Here is a 22,104-nt window from a genome sequence, read left to right as displayed (position 1 = left end):
TTCCCATGCAGCATTATCCCTCTCTAGCCCAGTTTTTCCCATTTCTGCCAGAACTGGATTAAAAATCCCTTTTCTTAGTCCCTTTATAAACACCCCAAGAAGTTAAGTCTGCCTCTGCTCCCTCCTACTTGTTCCTTAAGCAGTGCAGTGCTTTGGCAATGTGGAAACTGAAATTTGTCCAGCTTCCAGCCATTAGACCTCTCCGTGCCTTTGTCAGCAGAGCTCTGCTCACATTGCTCACTCACACCTCACAGATATTTTGCCCGTGGGTGAGTAGCTGCACACATTTAGCCTCCTGGCCTTCTCTCTGATAAGTCAAACAAATAAACTCTTCAAACCTGACATTTTGAGGCTTGTTTGCCAGTCCTTGAGCACTATATTTTTGTTCTCCTTTAACCTCTCTCTGGAATTTCCAAAGCCTTTTTTCATCGGGGACACCAGAACTGGGAAAAATGTTCTTAATACTTGTCACAACAGGGTTGTTGCAAAAGAGGGAGTATGACCTCCTTACTACTGTTTGGAAATTTTTTAGGCATCCCAGCATAATTTAATCTTTTTGCTGCTGCTCCTTTCAGAACACTGAAGTTAAGGCACAAGCATGATGATCCCTAAGTCATTTAGTGGGGTTTCAAAAAAAAATCTCAAAAGCAGAGCAACAGTGGAATAGACTAAAGACGCAAGTCATTTGTAATTCTTATTGTCTCATTATTTATTTTTTTAATATATCTCAGTAATGATTTTTTTGAGCACAAAGGACACATGAGAGGGAAACAGCAGTGCCTAGCCAGCAGAACCTGAGGATACCAGAAACATTAAAATAAAAATAAGTTGAGGCTGAGATCTGCTAAGTGAACAGAGGGATTTGGGGACCCAATAAGCTTTAAAATTTCATTCTCAGATTCTGCTGGCTAGGCATTGCTGCTTCCCTCTCATGTGTCTTCGCTGCTGTTTAAGTGAAATAACTTAGTTGGAATTGTTGGAGTGCAATTGGGATTATCCCGCTGTAAAGAAAAGGGGACTTTATTCCACTATACCTCCAGGATTTAAATAAATTAATCTTAAAGTTGGAAGCATCAACAGCCTGTAGAACAATTTTCTTTGCTTAAACATTAGAACACAAGGGGTCCCCACAGCACTGTCACAGAAGCCCAGTTACATGCTCTACCAGAAGCTAACTTTCCCCTTATTTTAATGCAGAAAAATGTAGCTAATTCTTTTTTGTCAGTCCCAGAATCACCTTGATTGCTCTGTGCTAGTAAAACAAAACTTCACACTCAGAGTAAAAACACAGTACCTTAAAAATCAAGATACCAGAGTGATAATCTCATGCTATAACTAAATGGCTTGATAATGCGTAGGGATTTCTTTTTTTTTTTTTTTTTTTTTTTCAGGGTTCTGATGCAAATCAGCTGCTGCTTGTCTACACTTGGTTAGGGACACCTGCACAAGACTAGCATTGCAAATGTCAGGATTAGGCCCTTGGGGACGTGATCTAGAAGAGATGCTTGTCAGTTACATGCTGCTATAGGGTTACAATGATTTGTGAAATGCAAGTTAGGTACTACCCTTCCTGGGGCACTTGTAGGCCAGTAGTTTTACATTCAGTTGCTTCCTGCCCTCAGGGTCACTTGGACTCCTAGGAGACTTGGAAATGAACCTTGCTTTTGGTGTTTCTCTAACACCTGGGTTTTCTTAAAAAATAGCTCCAGTTTGGAGGTACTCCAGTTGTGTTCTTCATGATAACATTACACACATTATATTTATTTCTTGCCTCCACATTAAAACAAAGAAAAGGGAAGGAATAAACATGAGATTTAACCTAAAACTACAACCAAGTCAAAACAAACTTTCTAGAAACTTGAGAATTATGTGTTTAGTTTTCTTTTTGAAGACGTTATCAATTCACCTGTTTCAACAGGTTTAATTTGGGAGTAGGACAGATGCTACCACAAAAATGGGATGATGTCTCTTACTTTTGTTGTAGTTACAGTTTATTTCTTTCTAACCTGAAACAAATATTCATAGCTGGTACATTACTGCTTTTACCAATGTAAAGTTTGTGGTTGAAGAGTGCTATCATCCTTATTTTGTATATGGGAAGTAGAGAATTTAAATCATTTATGTAAGGTCATGTAGAATAGCTTGGAAGAAAAGACTTGAACTCAGGCCTCCCAAATCCAGGTAACCTCCTGTGAATCGTTGTGCTCTGGCTGAGGGAAATTTACCTGGGGAACTGAGGTTTCTGCTCAAGTATATAGCAATGTGCTTTTTGTGGAGTTTGACAGGTCTGTCAAAATATCCCAGACCTTTAGGATGAAGCTCTGATTGAGCAGTCCACATCCTAGATGTTTGTAGATGGGGTAGGAAGGGAAGGGAAATTCCTTTAGTGTTGCATTTTAACATTATTAATATATCTGCCCTGGACAGCTAGGTTAGACTAGATACCTAACATTTAGATAGCTGAAGGTAGACAAGGTGAGTCCCACCCATAAGTACCTCAATAGATTTTCTGGTGTCTGGTTTCCTAAGGTTGCTTTGGTTATCTAATGTCTCTATTTCAGCTCCATGTTCCCCTGAGATCTGGCTGCAGTGCTCTTGGGGTTTAGCAACTCCACTGCTCTCAGTGGACATACACGGAATGTATGTACATGGAAAATATGTGCCTATTTATGCTCGGTTCTCCTCTGTGTACACAACAAGGTCTTCATTGATTCATTAAACGAGTGGAAACAGACAGGAGGATTGCTACTTTTCAGCGTGGGCATTTACCTTTATTGTGGGAACATGCTCAAGTCTCTATTCTAGTGAATATTGAATTATTTATCTAGAGTGGAACATCTTTAATAGCAGAGGTGACTCACCCCAGAAACTACCTTTGGCCCAGAGTTAGGCATCTTAATGTCTTGGATGCATGGGAGCCACACCTCCATCCTTCTCCTTTTAGTGACTAACCACTCATTTGCCTCTCAATATAGATCCTCCTTAGAACTGGGGATTTTATAGGGCAGAAATATGCCTGGAAATGGGATGTTGCAATGCTCAAATCAGTGATGTACTTGCCCTTTGGGGTGTGAACCCTAAATATCTCAGTAACTTTAAAAGAATGGTGGGTATTATCCTAACATCACTTAGGTGAACTGTGAAATTATAGTCCAAGGGTGGGATTCATCTTGCCCAACTTCACCTTCCCGAAAGTTAGGTGTCTAGTCTGAGCTAGTCCTTTAGGTTTCATGTGTGATTCGTGCAGCAAGAAGGGCATGAGTGGCGTGAGTCACCAGCTTGCATCAGGTGTCGGGCAGCTGGAGGGGATTGCTCTCCAGAGATGCTCTGTACCTCTGGGCAGAGAGGGAGCCTACAAAACCAGCTGAGACGAGACACCTGTCTTTTAAATGGCTAAACAGAGGAAATCAAGGCAGCACTCAAATCTCCAGGGTTGTATTGAAATCACGGGGAGAAATATAAACTGTTCAATATGCAGTACAGTGGCAGTAATACATATTGCAGTCGCAGCTCCTCCATGTGAGAAGGATTAATCTATCCAGATTAAAGTTACAATACTCTGTTGAGCCTGCCTGAAAAAAAAATAAAAAATGAGCAGGATGTAGAAAAAAGAGAGTGAAAATATGAATCCTTGGTCTTTAATCAGACTGTCAGACTAGTAGAATGATATTATTTTCTTACCTTAAATTGCTGTTTCTTAGCTGGTTTTCCTCTCCTACCAGAAAACAGTATTGGGTCTCATATAATATCAAACTCTGTGAATCTGGAAGTGATCAGGAAAGGTGGTTTGTTTTTTTAAAGGAGAAATAAATCTCAGATTGTTTGTGTGAGACTGTGAATATTTATGTACTGTTCCCTCTCTTCCCTCATTGCATATTTCACCAAGTTCATTTGCGTGTGTTACAGGATAAATCTTACTGGAGGGCAGTGGAAGAAAGCAGTAAAAAGAAAAAGCATCAATCAGTTGTCCAGGGTAGCAGCAGGAATCATTGTTCATTTTTGTACATGGATCACTGTTTGTTGAACTTGCCTAGGCTTGACAATTAAGAAACTTGCAACTCTGCTGAGGTCAGTCTCAAGTGATTTCAGATGATAGCTACAAATGCCATCATATTGCTGGACTTCAATGACTTTTCAGTCTTGTTGTCACAGTGCTATCAGTGGTATTCCCTTTTGAAGAGGGCCACATATATTTTACTTTGGCTTGGACAAAATATTTTGTGATAAAATGTTTATTTGACAAAAAAAATACCACGGGAGGTGTTGGTATTCTAAATTATGGTCAAATGTGAGCTGAATGTGGTGAATAATGACTTCTGAAAAGAAAAAGTATTTTCTCCTAATCTTTTTGAAACAAAGGATTCTTCTTTTTCTTCCTCTTTTTGAATTTGGAAAAAAAAAATGAAAATTTTAATTCAAAGATTATAAATATTTGGAAAGTCACCTGAAAATGATTGAACATGTAGGCATGACTTAAACAAACAACCTAAAACACAATTTTCCTTTTGTTTTTAACCTTTGGAAAATTTATGTTATTTTTCTTTAAGACTGTTTCAAAAATGTAAGCAGTTTTACTCTCTTTTAATGTAGATCAAATAGTTTTTATGTTTAATTTGACCAAAGAATCAATTGTTCTTACTGCTTTTATTGTGCTGTCCATGCTTTGCTGTAATAACCAGCAAGTAAAATCCTCATCCTGCAAATGGTTCCACTCAGACACGTAAAACAGGAGTCATCTCACCCAATTTTAGCTATTTTAAATTTAGGCGGCCAGTCTGCCTGTTCTCAAAAGAGAGAGCAAGGCTCTTCTGGTGGTAATTCAGCTTTTCTTAGGCTACTATTTTAAGATGGAATGATTTGCCTTCCAGTGGCTCCTTCAGGCCACAGAGATTGGTGTTTATGTGCTTTGTCTGCTTTGCTATTTCTCCTCGTCCCAGCATTAAACAAGGAAGGAAATATTTGAGTTCAAGGAAGGGGAAGAAGAGTCCTTGTCTGACCTCTGCAAATGCAGTGGGTGTGGATGGTCTGAATCAGTTTTACTTTTTCCGAACCATTTTTCTTTTACTACTTTCTAGTTACTTTCCATTTTGCTTCAGCCTTATTTGACCCATAGAAAATAGAGATGGAAACAACCTACAACGCTGGAAGTTTTATGGCCACTATTATTCAGGAGGTCAGATTAAATGATTCTAATAGTCCTTTTTTGGCTTTAAAAGCTGCTGGAGAAATCCTAACCCCACTGAAGTCAACAGCAAAACTTTCACAGGCTTCAGTTTGGCCAAAATTTCACCCAAACTATCTACTAATGAATCTTTGACTCTGGCCCTTCTCCTGACTTGCAGGATTGCTCTGTGCATTTACATTTTCCTATGTTTTGTTCAGTTCAATTCAGTGGTATAAATGTTTCAAGACAGAAGGATTTCTCTTTGTCCCCTGGAAATAGTTGCACAGGCTAATAGTTTAAGGAAGTTTTTGCTTGAAGAGTTGAATAACAGAGCCAAATCTGGTCTTGGTTGAACTGGAGTAAATATGGAATAGCTTGTTGACAATGTGGAGTTACTCCTCTTTTATGTCAGTGTAACTGAGAGCACAATTTTGCCAATTATTAGCTTTTGTTACATTATTTGTATTTCTGTGCATGTCAGGATTTGTTAATCTCATTGTTCAACATCAAGTAACCTTTTGCTGAAAACAGAGCGTCATTGTGAATTAGGTATCATCAGCTAAATTGAACCTCACCCCGTGCATTTGACAGATGGTAATACATTCATTAAGTGTTCTGTGGTTGCTTTGAGGTTGGAAAGTGCTATTTTTCTGGCTTCTAACTCAGAATTCTTAAGGAAAGTTGTATAAAAGCATAGTTTTGTGGAGAGGAGGAAACTCACAGAGCTCGTGAGTTTTGTTTTTTTTTTTTTTTTTTTTTTTTTTTTACTGATAGCGTTGTTCACTATTGTTGGGATGACACAGCAGGATTGTGACTGATGTAAATTGTCTTTGGCTGCATAAATAACCCAGAACACAGCAGTGAAGGGTGAGAGAGGAGATTCCACCACGGATTTTGAATATCCACGGGTAAAACTTATTGGAATTTGAATTTATATTCAGTGCATCTCTGTGGAGGCAATGCATTGCTCGTGTCCTTTTGCTTAGTGATTTCACTGGCCAGAAAGATGGCTTCTGTGAGTTCAGATATTTGCAGATGTTGCAACAGTAACCTGATGACAGGGCTCCTCTCTAAGATCACAGTGCGAGTCTACAGGGTGGGGAAGAAATTGGAGGTAGAAATTTCAAAAACAGCAGAGAGCCACATTCTCAGGCATAATTCCACTTGGTGTTGTAATATTGAATCCTCCACCCTGACGTTACCAGCAAAATACAAGGCTGAGATGAGCTGCTTCAGGAAAATTTTTCCATACAGCTGATTTAGGGTCACTCACACCATGAACGGCAGGGAAAAGAAGACTCCACTAACTACAGAGAAACATCAAGGTCTTCAGTTCAAAACAACTATTTTTATTTATGCACATTAGGGAAGATTAATCCCAACAATTGACTTGGATGGAGCTTCAGCTCTTATCAACCAACCTGTTCTGTTCTTTAATGATGTTACCATGAGGATAAATTGCGAATTAGCTGTCTAGCCACTTCTGACATTTGTTGTGGGTAATATATTCACAAATGGAAAACTGCACGTTCTTTAGTTAGTCAAATCTTTTGAAATGTCTTCATTCAGTCTAGTGTTTTGACTGGTATTCACAAGGCCCTAGTGAGTGCCTCCTGCTCTTTTTGTTCTCAAAGGAGACAACATATAGTTGTCATCCAGATTTTTACAAAATATCCATGGTGTGGCAGGTTCAGATTGAAATCTGTCTTCTGCTTGGTTTGCTCTGCAATGTGAGCTGAGACTGCTCTTCTCTCAGCAAGGGACCCAAAACCTTCAGAGCTGTAGGATTTTTTGGAGGAGATTATTTCTCAGTCTTTGCTCATGTTTTTTCATCTTTAATGGAGTTTCTTAAATATTGACCAGATAAAAGACCAAATTACAGTTTTTCAGGCTTTTACCTATTATCAGCCCTAAGTGATGATCCATTGAAATAGTTTATGGAAAGTGCAAAAGTTCCACAGAAGAGCCGTACAGATTACTCAATACTCCACTGGTGGGATTTAATCTTGGATGTCTGGGCTGACCACCTTGAAAAGGCATTCGGACCTCAGTCTTCCACTTTTCAGAGAAATACCATTGTTAAAAGCTCAGCTCTTCACACACATTGTTATTATTATTATTTAATTTATTTGGTAAGAAATAAAAATCAGATCTGCTTTTGGTACCTCTCACTTGTGCAAGTCACTGGTGAATTCAAATCCATGAAGCAGTTCTCTCACCCATACCAGTACAAGACACTTCGCTCTCTGTCTGAGACATCAGGCTCATAAGCCTCTTGATTCAATATTTTCAAGATTCTTTTACACATCCTGCTATTTCAAGTGTGGCTTTCTCTGAGGACCTTCTCAAGGAAACTAAGGCTTTACCTCTCTTACATAGAGGAATCTGAATACAACAGGGCTCCTAGAAATTAGGATTAGCAATGTGGGTATTTGCATATGGATTTCAAAAAATGTCTTGACAAGATTTCAAGAAATTTTTAAAATTCTTTAAAAAAATCCACCCTGTGCACCTAAATTTTGAAATTGCAACTTTAGGTTTGTAATTCTCTTAGCTTTTCAAAATGCTTTTATTATTCAGTTGAAAGAAAGTAATTTCTCCCTTGTTTGCTGCCTTTCTATTTTCTGGCTGTTCTGGGACTTTTACTGAGATCAGAAGAGTTCTAACTAATTAAATGGGGTCACAGGCGTCAGAAGTAGTAGTTCTTAATTATCAGAATATGAAATGGTCCCACCTTGTAGTGGCTTCAGTGGGTGATCTCAGGATCCTGTGAGTTCCAGCAGAGCCTGTGAATGAGGTCTCGGATGTGTTGAACCCTGCACATATGTTTATTTCTGGCCTAAAGCAGCTGTAAGAAAGAGTCAAGTATGAATTCAGATAGATGTTTTTCCCACTGTCACAAATAGGCTCCACTCCAGGCATTGTTTTTGAGACAACTATGACACATTTTGATGTATCAGTAAGAGGGAAAAAAAAAGCCCCAAAAAGTTCCAGAAAAAGTTACATAAATCCATGTCACCTGGACATGGTCCTGTCTTTATAAACACACATAACCCCATGGACTAGCATAGTGTATCTAAAGTAGCATTTCCACTGGAAATACTGCACAGATCACTCAAAGAACTAATGATCTTACTGGGCAAAAGGGATGCTGGAAAATACTTGGAGTTAAATCAGTTTTCTAAAATCTGAATGAGCAAAATTGAATTCAATTACAGTAATTTGATTCCATTGTCCCTAAATGAATTCATTGTAAGAGGATATAGTCTGAGGCTGACCAAGAGAAAGAGATCTATTCAACAGGTGTTATGGGTCAAACCAAGACGAGATTGCTAAATCTTTTGAGTGCTGCCACATGGGGTAATATTACACGCAAGGCAGTTACTACCCTTCAGCAGAAGTTGTGTGGTGGAGCACAGCTGCAGATGATTAAAGACAACACTGCCAGGATCTGACGGCAGAATGTCAGTGTCAAAATGCAATTTGAATTGATTAAATAAAGGATGGCAACACTTTTGTTTTATGGATGGCAGCACTTCAGTCACTTTAGATGATCTGTTTTCAGAAATAAAATTCTTCTCCTCCCTGCTATGTTTGTTGGGGTGTTTTCAGTTGGATTGCAGTCATTCCTCTGGTCAATCAATTAAGCCAGGATTTGCCACTGTGTCTAAGAGTCAGCCACAAGAGAGCTGGTGTGGTTCCCTGCTGCTTGGCCAAGAGGCTTTAGTGGGAGCAAGGCACCAGGCAGCTTAATCTGACTTCCACCCCTGGCACAAGGTTTAATGGATGTCAGGGCAGCAGAGAAATCATGTTCTGTGGTGTTCAGCTCTTGCTCTCTCCGTGGCCCCATACATGCTGCCTTTCCCTCCGTGCCAAAAACACAGGAGTGGCTGACAGCAGAGCCAGCAGAGCTACCTGTGCCAGCAACCTGCCCTGTATGGGGCAAACACGGCAGCCCTTTGAAGCTCACGTTGTGCTCCATAAACATATTTATCTCCCTAGGCTTTGTAGTGATATGCTGCATGAGTAACTCGACACATTGAGTAGTCTCCCTAAAGTTTAAATGGCAGTAAGTTACTCAGAGATACAAGATTTTACAGGATTAGGCCTTAAATGCTGACTCTGGGCCAGGTCTGCAGCAGGTATAAATCACGGCAGGTAATTTTCACCAGCTGAAATTCTGGCCTGAAGCCCATGAGTCATGTTGTTATTTTTTCACATTGTAAATTCTTGCTGTTTCTTATTTATATTGCTTTAACAGTTTGGGGCACTTATCAGGGGCCAGGACCCTATCATGCTTGTCACCCTTCAAACAGAGATGCAAAAGATCCTTCTTGCCCCAGAATGTTTGCTGTTTAAATAACATGTAAGCCTGTGTAGAGTCAATGTGTACAGTTCAGTTTTCTATAAGTATACTGTTATTATCAGATTTTTCTACTTTCTTTCTGGTGAAGCATATGAACACAAATTCTGTGCCCAGGCTGATTTTTTCTAGTAAAATTTTTACATGTTGCTGTGCATTAAGTCTAAGTGTAATTTAAGTGTTGAATGCTTTAGAGCCAGCAGCAGTGTGGGACAGTCTTTAATAATTGAGGTCTGAAGTCCTATCTCCATTGTGGCACTCCTTTTGAGACATATCAAAGAGAGAATTTGCACCTAAATGAACCTGAAGTAAGGGAAATCTTAATGATGGCTAACTATCTCATCTCCTTTATCTAGCTTTGTATTTAGTTTTTGTTATATTGCTTTTGTTTCAGTTATAGTGTATCTTACAGCTCAATAGAGTTCTGGTTAGCATCTTTGGGATTGTTGCTGTTGCCTTTAATTGCTCTGGAAGAGTGTTGAATTGTAAAACTACAACTTTTTTTTTTTTTGTGTGTGTGTGTATTTTTCCTTTTGTTTTCTTGAGTGTCATGGCCACTGATGATGAGTATTTCTAAATAATTCTCACCCTCTCTTAACCACTTATTTGTTCCTTTTTGTCATAGCCCTTGAAAAAGGTTTGGTGAAGGCTCTGAAGAAGCTGGATGACTATCTGAGGACCCCACTGCCAGAGGAGATTGATGCAAATAGCACTGAAGAGGAGAAGGTGTCTAAACGCAAGTTTCTGGATGGTGATGACCTGACCCTTGCTGACTGCAACCTTCTGCCCAAACTCCATGTTGTCAAGGTAAAAGGTGCCACATGATGGACAAAGAAGCCAGGGAAGTTCTCTGGTTCATACATTATGAGGTTTTGTGCTACACGCTATGTAATTCCCAGGTATTTACTCACTCTGTGCTCCCTAGCATAGCTGAGCAATTATATAGGTTGAAAAGCAGAGCTTGAAACACGTTTTCATCAGTATTTCTTGCAGGTTCACTAAAGCCACTTTGTATTTAATACATGGGGAAAATGTCCCATCACTGGTTAGTAGCAAAGACAACATTAAGATCTGGGTATCCTGTCTCTGTATTCTCACCCTGCTGCTGGTAAAAGCCATCTTTCATATTAATTACTTCCCATTATTCTTAAGAGAGATGTCAAAACTTTAGTCAGTTCCCACCCATTTGTAACTTAAGAGACATTCCATCTTTTGGTGGAATATTTGTTCCAGCTGGTGTTTCACACAGAGAAGTTAACAAATCAAAGTCAATGCTGAGATCCAGGTTTTACGATGTCCAATGGTCGCTGGTACAGTGCAAATGATGTACATCATCCTGACTTCCAAATGTTACATTTATTTAATTTATCAGATTACATGTTTATTTAGAATAAAGCAAGTACCTGGCAGACCTTGGCAAGCAAGAAAGCTAGGAATTAAAGCCAAGTCATGCATCTAATTTGGCTCGGTGAGCCAAAACATAAACTGAGCCTGGAAGCTGACTGCACACATGCAAAAAGAAAAGAAAAAAGGCATAAGTCACCAGGTAAGAAATGTATAATATCCTCACAGGTTTAGCTCTTTTTCTTTTTGGCTCATCTTCGTTGGTGGCTTTGGAGTCAGACAATGCAAAATCACTGTGTGGCCCCTTAATGGCTCCTGCTTCCTTTGGATAAAGTGAAAGATGTCAAAAGAGGCTTAAAATATTTCTAAGACAAGCATAACTATAGTATATTATCTGAAAAGTATTTTACAGATGGAAGAAAAGGGTAAAGTATTAAGAGTTTTTCACTTGATGAAAAATGGGTGCTGGAAGTTGTGAAAATCTTGACTTTAGTTGCCCGGCAGGTTTTATCTTCCCCATGTGTGTATGAAATATCATTGAAGGCAAGAATGCTTAATTAAATGCAGTTTAGGACAGCATAAGGCCTCATATACCAAGTGGATGCTGGTAATAAAAACAAATCATAGTCATTTCTGAGAACATGACTGTCCTAAGAAATCTGAGATGGAAAACAGCTCTACCATGTGCTTTAAGAATAAAGGGGAACTCTGTGGCACATATGTATGTAATTTATGCTCAGGAACAATTTTATACTGTCAGAAAAATTAGAGATTGGAAGCACTCATTAAATCAGCTAATCCATCCCTTCCTATCAGCTAGTTCATTCTGTCACCACAAGATTATTCTATACAGTATATTCTTACAGAAATATTGAAATGTCCCAATCCAACTTAACCAGCCAACTAACTTTAAACACAGATTAGTCCCATTGACTTCAATGGACTATACAGGTGCTTAAAATTAAGTATGCACTTTAATATTTTGCTGAATAAGGGCCTGAGTGTTTTTAGAAATTGAAAATTTCCCTTGATAGACAATTTCCGAGTCTAACAAGTCTTGAAATAATCATTTTCTCCCCCCAGTTTATCCTAATAGTGCTGTTTATAATGTCTAAGTCATCTTGGTTTCTCAGTCATGGTACCCATAACACCCTGAATATTTCCTTTTCAAGAACACAGATAAAGCCTTCCAGCAGCTGTAGGTAGTTATATCCTCTGACTTCGTTGGCCAAATAAAATATATTACATATATAACAAATATAAATATAGTAAATATATAATGTAGTGTAATGTTAAATATAATAACTAATATTAAAATGTTATGTATTAATTGTTACTAATGCCTTTCCCTAAATGTATTATTATTATTAGTGATTCAGCTATAAGATCCTTTATTTGGCATCTCAGAGTTAAGAAATGATGCACATAAAGATGATGGAAAACACTAGAAAATAACACAGTGAAGTTAATGAATTTTAGGTACTGTAAAGGGCACAATTTGTAGATAGTTGCCAGGCACTTGTAGTAGAGTGTCCTTTATGCCAAGTAGTATGCAAGACACGGGATAACCAATGTTCACTCTTCGAGCCTTTGTATTACAAGCCCATGTGTCCCCAGGCATATAAAAGAAGCATATATAGAATTATAGAATAGTTTGGGTTGGAAGGAACCCTTAAAAATCATGGGCAAGGGCATCTTTCACTAGATCAGGGTGCTCAAAGACCTGTTCAACCCAACGCTTCCAATAATGGAATACACAATTTCTCTGGGCAACCCGCTCTATTATCTTACTACCCATTTTTCTCTTTTGCTGTTAATTATACTACAAGAAAGAGTAAGAAACTCTCTAAAATGAAATCTGGAAATACATTACCAGCAGGACATTTTTTCTCTCCCTCTTTTGTCTTTTGGTTTAGATTGTTGCAAAGAAATACCGCAACTTTGAGTTCCCAACAGAGATGACGGGCCTTTGGCGGTACCTGAAGAATGCATATGCCAGGGATGAATTCACCAACACCTGTGCAGCAGACAAAGAAATCGAGCAAGCCTATGCAGATGTGGCCAAGCGGCTCAGCAAGTCCTAACTGACTCCTGCAGCGGCTCAGCATCCCTGGGGGATTCCCATTTTACAGACACTTCTCCTTGTTGCCTTAAGATATATTTTATCATTATGCTATCTGGTTGGCATCCCTGTGACTTCACCTGTTCAAGTGTATTGGTCAGGACAAATCTGCCTCTCACTGGGGAAAGGAGAAGGCAACTCTAGTGTAGGGGGTGGAGACCCTTTGAAAACTGAACCTATGATCTGGCACAACTAGTATTACTCATAATCAGTATTTGAAATGAGTCCACTTTATTAGTTCCTTGTTTTATGTTGGGGTATATCAGCACCTGTTTTCTCTGGAGTTTTGAAAATATGATATTAGCTGAAATATCAAGCAAGTCAACTAGGGACATGTAGAACTGGTTCTTTTGTAGGCTATTTGAAGGACACTTTTTTCAGTGCTGTTGAAATTCTTGAGGCAGGAACAAAATATGAGAGAGGGGGAAAAAAACAGTTTGACCCTAAAGGAGTAATGCTCTTAGCAGTTATATTTTAAAAAAAACTATCTGAATGCATTTTTTGTCTTAGCAGGCCCAAGAGTTTATAGGGTATTTATTTTTAACTTGGCGCAAGAGGGGGAAGCCTGAGTGAATATGTCAGACTTGCAGATGCTACTTTGCATAAAATTTACATGATGCTTCTGGATTCTGAAGTTTAAAGCAAAAGAGAGTGATTGAGCAATTGAGCAGGCAGCCCTTGGAAGAGCGGTGCTAATGCCAAAGTGCCCAGTGGATCTGCTAGTTTGTAGAGACAGCACTAACGGGGGCAGCATATTGAGTCAAGCCCATAGCCAGAATTGGCACAGCTAACCAAACCAAGTAGGATATCATCGTCTTGACTGTACGGCTGCCAGTTCCTTTATACTGCTATCTTGGGAAACGTGGATAGGCAGGAGCAAGCTGTTGCTGCATACAAATTCCAGACAGGGGAAACACTTTCCTCACTTTGGGCTCCAGATGGGTCACCATCAAGCGCTCATCATCTTACCAGGGAGCTGTACACTCTGATAGCCTCGAAGAGGGCAGGCTAAAGCAGAGAGAAGGCACATTTCCAGCCAGAAAGTTGGCAAGCACTCTAGGACAAAGCCACTCATGATGCTTTAGTCCCACTCCTCCAAGGTTCAGCCATTGAGGTTAAATGATGCTGGATTGGTTTCTGTAAGCTGATTATTTTGTTCTATCTGGAGCATCTGCCTGTAAAAAGCTGCTTTGGGGTAGTGATTATGTGCACATTACTGTAGCAAATCCAGAATGACAGCTCTTTTGCATAAAATTCTCATGCCCTAATATGTATCATGGTGTACATGGCTCTCAGTTTTCAGTTTGGGAACATTTACGATTGTTTTCAAAGATGAAATAAAGCTGAGCTCTCACCTGGTGTGGCTCTCCTTCTGATCAGAGCTGTAGAGAGCTGTGCTGGTTTGAGGGAACCCCCAGGCTGAGGCCATGGGGAAACCTTACGAGGAACCTCTTTGCAGCCAGAGAGCCAGAAGACTGGAGAGAACACGTAAAGCCAGCCTCTGCTGTGTGACAGCGGTGACGATCTGAAGCCATCTCATGGCTTTGGTGAGACGATTCCACTTTTCACTCTAACCCAGCTGGGAGCAGAGCACTGCTCATTGACTATGAAGATAGTTTGTGGCTGACTGCTGTTTCGCATGCAGTGATCAATTTCTTCTGAACTTTCCAAAACCTCCAGAGAAAATCCATGAACTCCCAAGTCTTCCCCTAGAATGGGCTATTGGAACAGTGGCTAGACTGGAGGGCAAAGTGCTTGCACTCTTTAAAATATTGCTGAGAAATCAGCTGGCTCAGAGAACACTAATAGCAGCCAGAAAAATCTAATGAGATTAGAAGTGTCTGCACAAGCACATGTGGCTCGTTAAAAATATTTCTTCACGAGTTTGGAATTATTTGTGATTTTTTTTTTTTTTTTAAATTAAGGCAATTATTTATTTATTTATTTTAATCCACTTGGTCTTTTCTGTCTGTCTTTTGTTTTTTTGTTTTCACTCAGCATGCTGAGCAAGAAGGCTCTGTCAGTTAGCAGTACTGTGCAAATTTGTTTCAAGTGAAAAGTCTGGTGTCTGATTGATGGTAACTGGGATTTTTTCACTGTCAGTATGATTTGGCGATGAGCATGCCGAACAAAATCTTCCTCAGTTGTCACTCTCTAGGTTTGTGCTTCAGTTAGCGGCTTTGCTTAATCACAGTGGCAGTGATCTTTGAATGAAGATGCAGAGGCAGACACAGCTTCATGCTCTGTGCTTATTGCATTTAGTGCCCTAAAGAAGATCATATGAACATGCAGCAGATGCAGGCAGGGTAAATGAACCAGCTCAGGGGCTGTCCTGATTTCTTCTGTCTCCAGATCTTCACCAGTTTGCTGAATCCTGTTCTGAAATGCTTGAATCTGTCTTCAGTTTTGCTAGAAGAGGGCCAAATCACAATCACTTGATCTCAGCAACCTCAAATTACATCTGTTTTTTTTTAGAATGATGTTTAAAAATGGTTCAGCTTATACCAAAGAGAAAATGAGCTGTTGGCACAATGAGCTCTTTGTAAGATGGTTTGCTTTAAAATGTCTTAAAATCTTTTTAGGATTTCATTATAAAACTGAAAATTCCACAAACTACCTTTCTTTCAATCAGTAATACAAAACCAAAATATTTTCACTTTTCTAGCAACATCACACACATGAAAAATCTGGACAAATGTATTGATAGATACAAGAAGGTAAAAAATAAACTGTTTTCCCATCAGCTACAGTGCCCATTCTGTGGTTATTCCAGTCTCACTCTGCATCCTAGCTTTGCATTTTATTCATAACTCTATTATAGGCTGATGCAAGATTATGGACAGGTTCAGGCATTCTCTGACCTTTGTTTGGGTTTGAAATCTAGGCTCATGCTTTTAGATCTGTAACTTCTGCTCACCTTTGTGCTTTTTGGCTTCAGCCATAGTCAGAAGCAGGAAATACTGGAAATCCTACACAGAAAAGTGTTTTGCTAAGATTTTGAGCCCAGTTCTCAAGACTGAGGATCCATCACCAGTGAGGTTTTAAAGGGCTCCAGTCTCCTTTACATGGGGTATTTTTGGTGACCTTCCATTGTATTTAGAATTATAAGTAATAAATATTAATCATACAGGATTGTATGTCTACATTGGCAAGGCAGCATTTCTGAAAAGAATCTAAGTGACAAGACAGACATTGCAGATTTACAATAACTTTGTTCATAAATTTTTTGCAAGATGTAAAGAAAGACATAGTGCAGAGGGGGAAGAAGCCAACAATGTGGATTTAATCATCTACATTTCAGAAATGCAGACCAAATGTCTGTAAAGATGTCCATTTCATCCAAACATTTCTTAGATATTTATTTCAAAGCTCCCTGTTCAGTCAATCCAACACTCCATTCATATTGGAACTAATATTAATTTTTCTTCTATTACCAGTGATATGGGAGTGCTAGAGAATCCCATATACAAGTTATTCTCATTTTTTGTTAGACTTTTTGAATTGCCAAGAGGTCATCTTGCTGTACAGGTAAGACCAAGGGAGTATCTGTCTCAAGGCTGTTTAAAAGAGGGCTTCTGACAAACTTTTTTTTTTTTTTTTTCTTTTTCCACTAGAAAGTGGTATTGCTTTATTACAGAATCACAGAATCACAGAATTTCTAGGTTGGAAGAGACCTCAAGATCATCAAGTCCAACCTTTGACCTAACGCTAACAGTCCCCACTAAACCATATCCCTAAAATGAGGGATATGGTTTATGAGGAGTAGTGGGGAATATCAAGCTATGGGTTACAAGCTTTTGTCCTGTGTCTGCATGAGCTGAAAAGCCACTGCCAGGGAAGAATGGTAGTCGGTATCACAAAGAAGCTAGACATATTTGTTTCCTGCAAGAAAGACCAGCTGAATTGGGCATAGTATTAATTCTGAATATACATTTATTTATTTAACCTCCAGCCACCTTTCCTCCTCTCTTGTCCCTGATGAAAGTCAACTCTAGGCTATCTAAAACCATTCTGCCATTTTCTCACTGCTAGTGCTCATGGGTGGGCACACAGACAAGCACATTTTATGATAACCCAGACACCTTGTGGGATGATGTCCGAAGGCCCTGCTCCCACCACTGCCCCAGCAGCAAAGGTGAGAAGCAAAGAGAGTGCCCCTTCCTGGAATGGCCAGCTCGGGCTACCTAGCTCAGTTTAGGGTATTGCAAAAATGTAGGCAGTGGAAATCTCACTCATTTAAGGCCCTAGAGGCACATGGAAGCATTGACTTTTTAGAATGAATTGGTGTTTTAAACAGGAAAATAAATGCAAAGTCTTGTGTCCTCCTTCACATGCATTCTTTTAGGTGTTGGGAAGTTTGCAGTTGTTTATTATTCTGCTAGATGTATTCATTATTCTTGAATTGCTTTTCATATTAAGAAATATTTTTCCAGTAAGATTTTGCCTTTCTGCTCAATCTTTCATCTCTTCATTAATTTTGATGACTGCAGTGACCTAATGATTCCAGAGGAGGCAGGAAAGCTGTGAGGCTTATACTTGTTGAGAAGTTGAAGGAGGCAATGATTTTTTTGGGGAAAAAAACAGTATTCAAAGCATTTTTTAAAAAATCTGTCTTTTCATCTGGGATACTTTAACCAAGAATGATGGACTGTTTATTCTGGACCGTGATTTTCACCAAGGACCTGAACAAGTCACCATGTTTAAGGTGGCTTTGCCAATGGATTTTCCCAGGATACATAGAGGTATTCCCTCTGGGTCACAAAATGTTCCATTTCCTTGGCCAGGAACTGAACTACAACACTCCACTAACTCTGTGCTAGGTAGTGACCCCTCCTGGGTCATGTGCAAGGAAAGGAGGAAGCATCGATCTGTTTTATTTCCTTGTCCCACATCCCAAGCAACACTCCAACCATAGGAAAGCACAGGAACCCTTTCTAATGCTGGCTTTCAAAGCTTGAAACATGTGATGTGAAGGTCTGGAGCTTCCCGTGTAGCTCCTCAGGCACTCACCATGCAGCATTACAGGACTCAGCAGCATTTCACATCCCGCAGCGATCGTGCAGCCTGTCATTCCCCTGCTGCCCCAAATCATCCCCCTTTCACCATTCATCGGAGAGTTGCTAACACTGAAAATACTCCAGAGGGACGCACTTGAATGTGGCGTGCTTTGAGCTGGGCTCATCAGCTAAGCAGCTCTGCGTGATGACATTGTCACAGCTCAGCGGGTCGCTGCCAGGCAGACCCCCACCCTTACTGGGCCATTGCCATTTGGATTTGCATAGCTCGGGCAGGAAACGCCAGGGCCAAAGCTGCTCAGCCAGCAATGGTGCAACCACAATGAAAGGCTTCAGTGCCACCTTTTGCTGAGCCCAGCTCTTGGGCTGAAGTGTGTTAGCAGCTCAGCCGGGGCCGCGATCCAGTGCTAACGAGCGTTTCTAGCTTGCAGCATGTGAATAGGGACTGCTCATGTGTTTAATGTTAAACATGTGCCTGCCTGCCTGGCTGGATGGCGGCCTAAAAGACATGACAGAAAAGCCTATATTAACGAAGAGCATTATTATTCTGTTTCCTTTGAAATCCAGTGGCAGAATTCCCAGTGGGGGAATTCCCAATAGGAATTCCCAACAGAGCCCAAGGCTACATAAGCATGAAGCTGTTTCAAGCGTGAAGATGTGCTCAGAGAACAGAAAGCACTCACAAAGGCAAGGAAGCAGCAGTGATATACGGGGTCTTATGGCTTATATGGGATCAGGGACCCAGCTCTGTCACAGTTGCAACTGGGGGGATGCTGTCAGGCTCCATTCTGGTTTATCACCGGGGCGCTTCGGAGCAGAGCCATGCTGACAGTGTGATGCCAAGGCATGTTCTGCTCTACCTCCAACAGCACTCCCTGTGGTGGTATCCCACAGCATAACGATGCCTCCGCTGTGTCTGCCTCACTCTTATTATGAAGTGTCTTGTCTAAAGAAAACTAAGAAGGGTGGGGGAATTTGTTTATATATATATATATATGCACATAGAGTAAAAACAATCCAAATATGCTTTAATGGCTCTCAACATGATACTGTCAATTCTCACCACAGGGTGGAATTTGTTGGTAGAAATTAAATTAAATTAAATTAAAACTGAAAAGCTTGGCTATTGCTAATGTGTACTACTGGGAGCCCTAAAAGCAGTTTGCAGTGTAGAGCTGTAGCAGGAGTGAACATCCTTTAATTCCCAGAATCGCTTGAGTTTCACGGGGTCATTTCAGCCTATTCTGCTGCACTGCTGAGAAATTGCTCTTTCCCTGTCTCCCTAGGTCTATAAACTCTGAAGAATTTGGGAAATAGCTACGGGCACCACATTAATCTTTTTCTTTTCCACTTTTTTTTTTTTTTCTTTTTTCCCATCAAATTAACTACCTTAGTTTGGAGGTAAGCAATAAGTAAATAGCACTGCAAACAGCAGATTTCTCAGCTTTTTTCATTAAGGATGTTTTTAGGAGTTTTCAGGAAATGAGTGGTTATCCCCAGCTTTAGGAATAAGCTGTGGCATAAAACATGAAGAAGTGTGATTCTGACCAAATTATTTAAGCAGGGAAGATTATAGTTTGTTTTAAGGAGTATGTTTAGGAGTAAATGAACAACATAATCCAGATACTGCAAGAGGGATATAAAATTCAGTTAAAATCTAAGATTTCTGATTTATTTTTTTTAATTATTATTGACTGTACAACAGTTTACTTCCATGTAAGCTGTATCTATTTATATGTATGAACACTTTATTATTTATCTGCATTATTTAATTCAACAATGCTCTATAAGTACATTGGGATGGAAGGTGGCATAAAGAGGAAAACTACTCCTGAAATGGCAGAGTTGTTAGCTGGGCATTTGGTTCTGTTTGCACTGGAATAAACAAGAGCTGCACCACTGAGGTGTGCAGAAGCAGGAGAACAGCCACACAGACTCAGATATGTTGGCTAACCCACATCAACCACATTTGCGTGCAGCACAGCCACCAAATCAGCCCAACGCTGGGAACAGCAGCATACAAGGGCTCAGGAGCGAGTCCAAGGAACATCTTTGTAATTAGCCGTTTCTCCTTTATAACACTCCAGATCTATTTCCTAAGCATGGCGAGGCACAAAAGGAGTGTGCTTCATTCTGCCCAAATTGTATTGCTTGGGCAGGAGCATCGAAACACAGCCATGGGTCCCCTGCCTCTCACTGCATGCACCCAAGGTGGGCAATTCTGGCACAGCAACATGCACTATCTCCTGCTTTGGCACTTGGAGACTCTTGCACCGAAGCAATAAACTCCTGCTAAACAGTTCAGAAATGTTCCCTCAAGTATCCTGAGCTGCCACCCTGCCTCCCTTCTCATTCCCAATGCCAGTTTGTGTCCAAGCCTTTGGTTGCAAATAAACCCCGTGTACCCATTGTTTTGTGCTGGGAATTACAGGGCTTTATTGGCAATAGGAAAACATGGTGGAAAAAAAAACTAACCCCAACCCAACCCTCTCTTCTAGTGCAAAACTGACTGCTTGTGTACATGGCTGTATTTTTGGAAGTTGTATTCCCTTCCTGCTTTGGTTTGTGAGGAACAGGTCCTCATACGTGCAAATCCTCATAGCGATGATCCTATCCTCTGTTTTTGTTGGTTTTTTTTTTGTTTTTTTTTATATATTTTTTATTTTTTCCTTAAGAAATTGTTTTTGAAGAGTCCTGCTCCATATTGTCTAGCAATTTATGATCTAGCGATTGACAGATTTATCTTCCTACTCTGACTCTTTCCAATTTTAAAGCTTGAAGATCAAAACCAAGTTGTGTAGTGAGATTTGAGGGTGAGCAGAAATGCCTTTTTTTTTTTTTTCCCCCCGTCAAAAACCACTCATTTTCAAATCCTGACTCATTTGTTGCACACTTCTGGTTCCTTAGAGGGGGGGCTGAGATAGAAAGAGAGGAAGGGGAGCCCACTGTACATGCTACTGTCCTTCCACTGGGGAAAGAGAGTAGGATCAGTCTGGAAGTCCTAAGAGCTGTATGGACAAATATTCCATCTTCTGTGTGAAATCAACCTGAAAGGCCCTAAACTGACCCACAGTTACTTAAAATTTTCAATGACATTTAAAAATAAATAAATAAATAAATAAAAATCTGGGATGCAACATCAAAACAAAAAAGTAACTCAAGGATACTAAAATTTTTAGGTGTCAGCCCAGCCCCCAGTTCAGGGCTGGATTTCCTCCACTGCAACATTAATAATCTCCAAAACACCTAATTGTTGTTGGATCTGTTGATCTGCTGGGAGGAAAGCAAAATCAGGAACTCTTAAAGACTGTGGAAAGTAACTGTGCATCTAGTGGTCTCCATCAGGTAAGAAAGACAGGAAAAATCCCTTGGCATACTTGTGATTTTCCATCGAGGCATATCCTATGTTAATGGATAATTTTAGATCAGACTGTAACCTTTTGGGATAGTAACTATATGTTTCCTCTTTGTTTGTACAGCTCCTAGCACAACAGAACTCTGATTACAGACTTTGTGTGCTGCCCTAACACTCATAATATATAATAGGTATGATGTAATTAAAATGTCATTGCAGTTTTCCTTTAACATTAAGATCGTGTGGCTGTATTCTGTCAACTGTGAATGAAATCAATGTCCTTTTTATATAATAGGTAGCATATTTTATTATTGAAGTAAAAGTTGAATTTAATTTTTAAAATTAAATTAAAAAGTATCTGCTCATTGTTTCATTTTAAGCCTTTGGATAAATTAGCAAACATTTCTCATGTAACCTTCAAATAAGTATTTGTTAAATGAAGAAATCGACCTTCCTGAATCGGAGCTGTTTGTAATCCTGTATTCCAAGAGTGATTGGCACTTGAGAATTTGAATAAAAGTGGTTTATTTTCTCATCATGTTATTCCTGAACTTTTGTTTAATTTGATAACTTTAATTTTATATTATTTATTTATTTTTAAACAGGCAGCATTCCTTTGATTCTAGGAGTGGCTGCAAGAAAAGTGTGCCCATAGCTTGAATGTAGCTATACTCATCTGGGGATGTTAAATCAGATTGAACAGAAATATAGGGAAAGACAGCAAGGACAAATAAGCTGCAT

General features: G+C 39.7%; 1 protein-coding gene across 1 annotated transcript in view; it reads left to right on the top strand.

The window, feature by feature from the left end:
* Positions 1–12,955, top strand: part of CLIC5 (chloride intracellular channel 5) — a 65,388-nt gene extending 52,433 nt beyond the window's left edge. Inside the window, exons 5-6 of the mRNA XM_032185254.1 lie at positions 10,153–10,334; positions 12,788–12,955. Of these exons, the coding sequence (XP_032041145.1) occupies positions 10,153–10,334; positions 12,788–12,955 (350 nt within the window). The remainder of the gene's footprint in view (positions 1–10,152; positions 10,335–12,787) is intronic.
* The last annotated feature ends 9,149 nt before the right edge of the window (positions 12,956–22,104 follow it).

This window comes from Aythya fuligula, chromosome 3 (genome assembly GCF_009819795.1).
Source record: "Aythya fuligula isolate bAytFul2 chromosome 3, bAytFul2.pri, whole genome shotgun sequence".
NCBI lineage: Eukaryota > Metazoa > Chordata > Aves > Anseriformes > Anatidae > Aythya > Aythya fuligula.
This window is presented reverse-complemented; position numbering and strand designations above follow the sequence as displayed.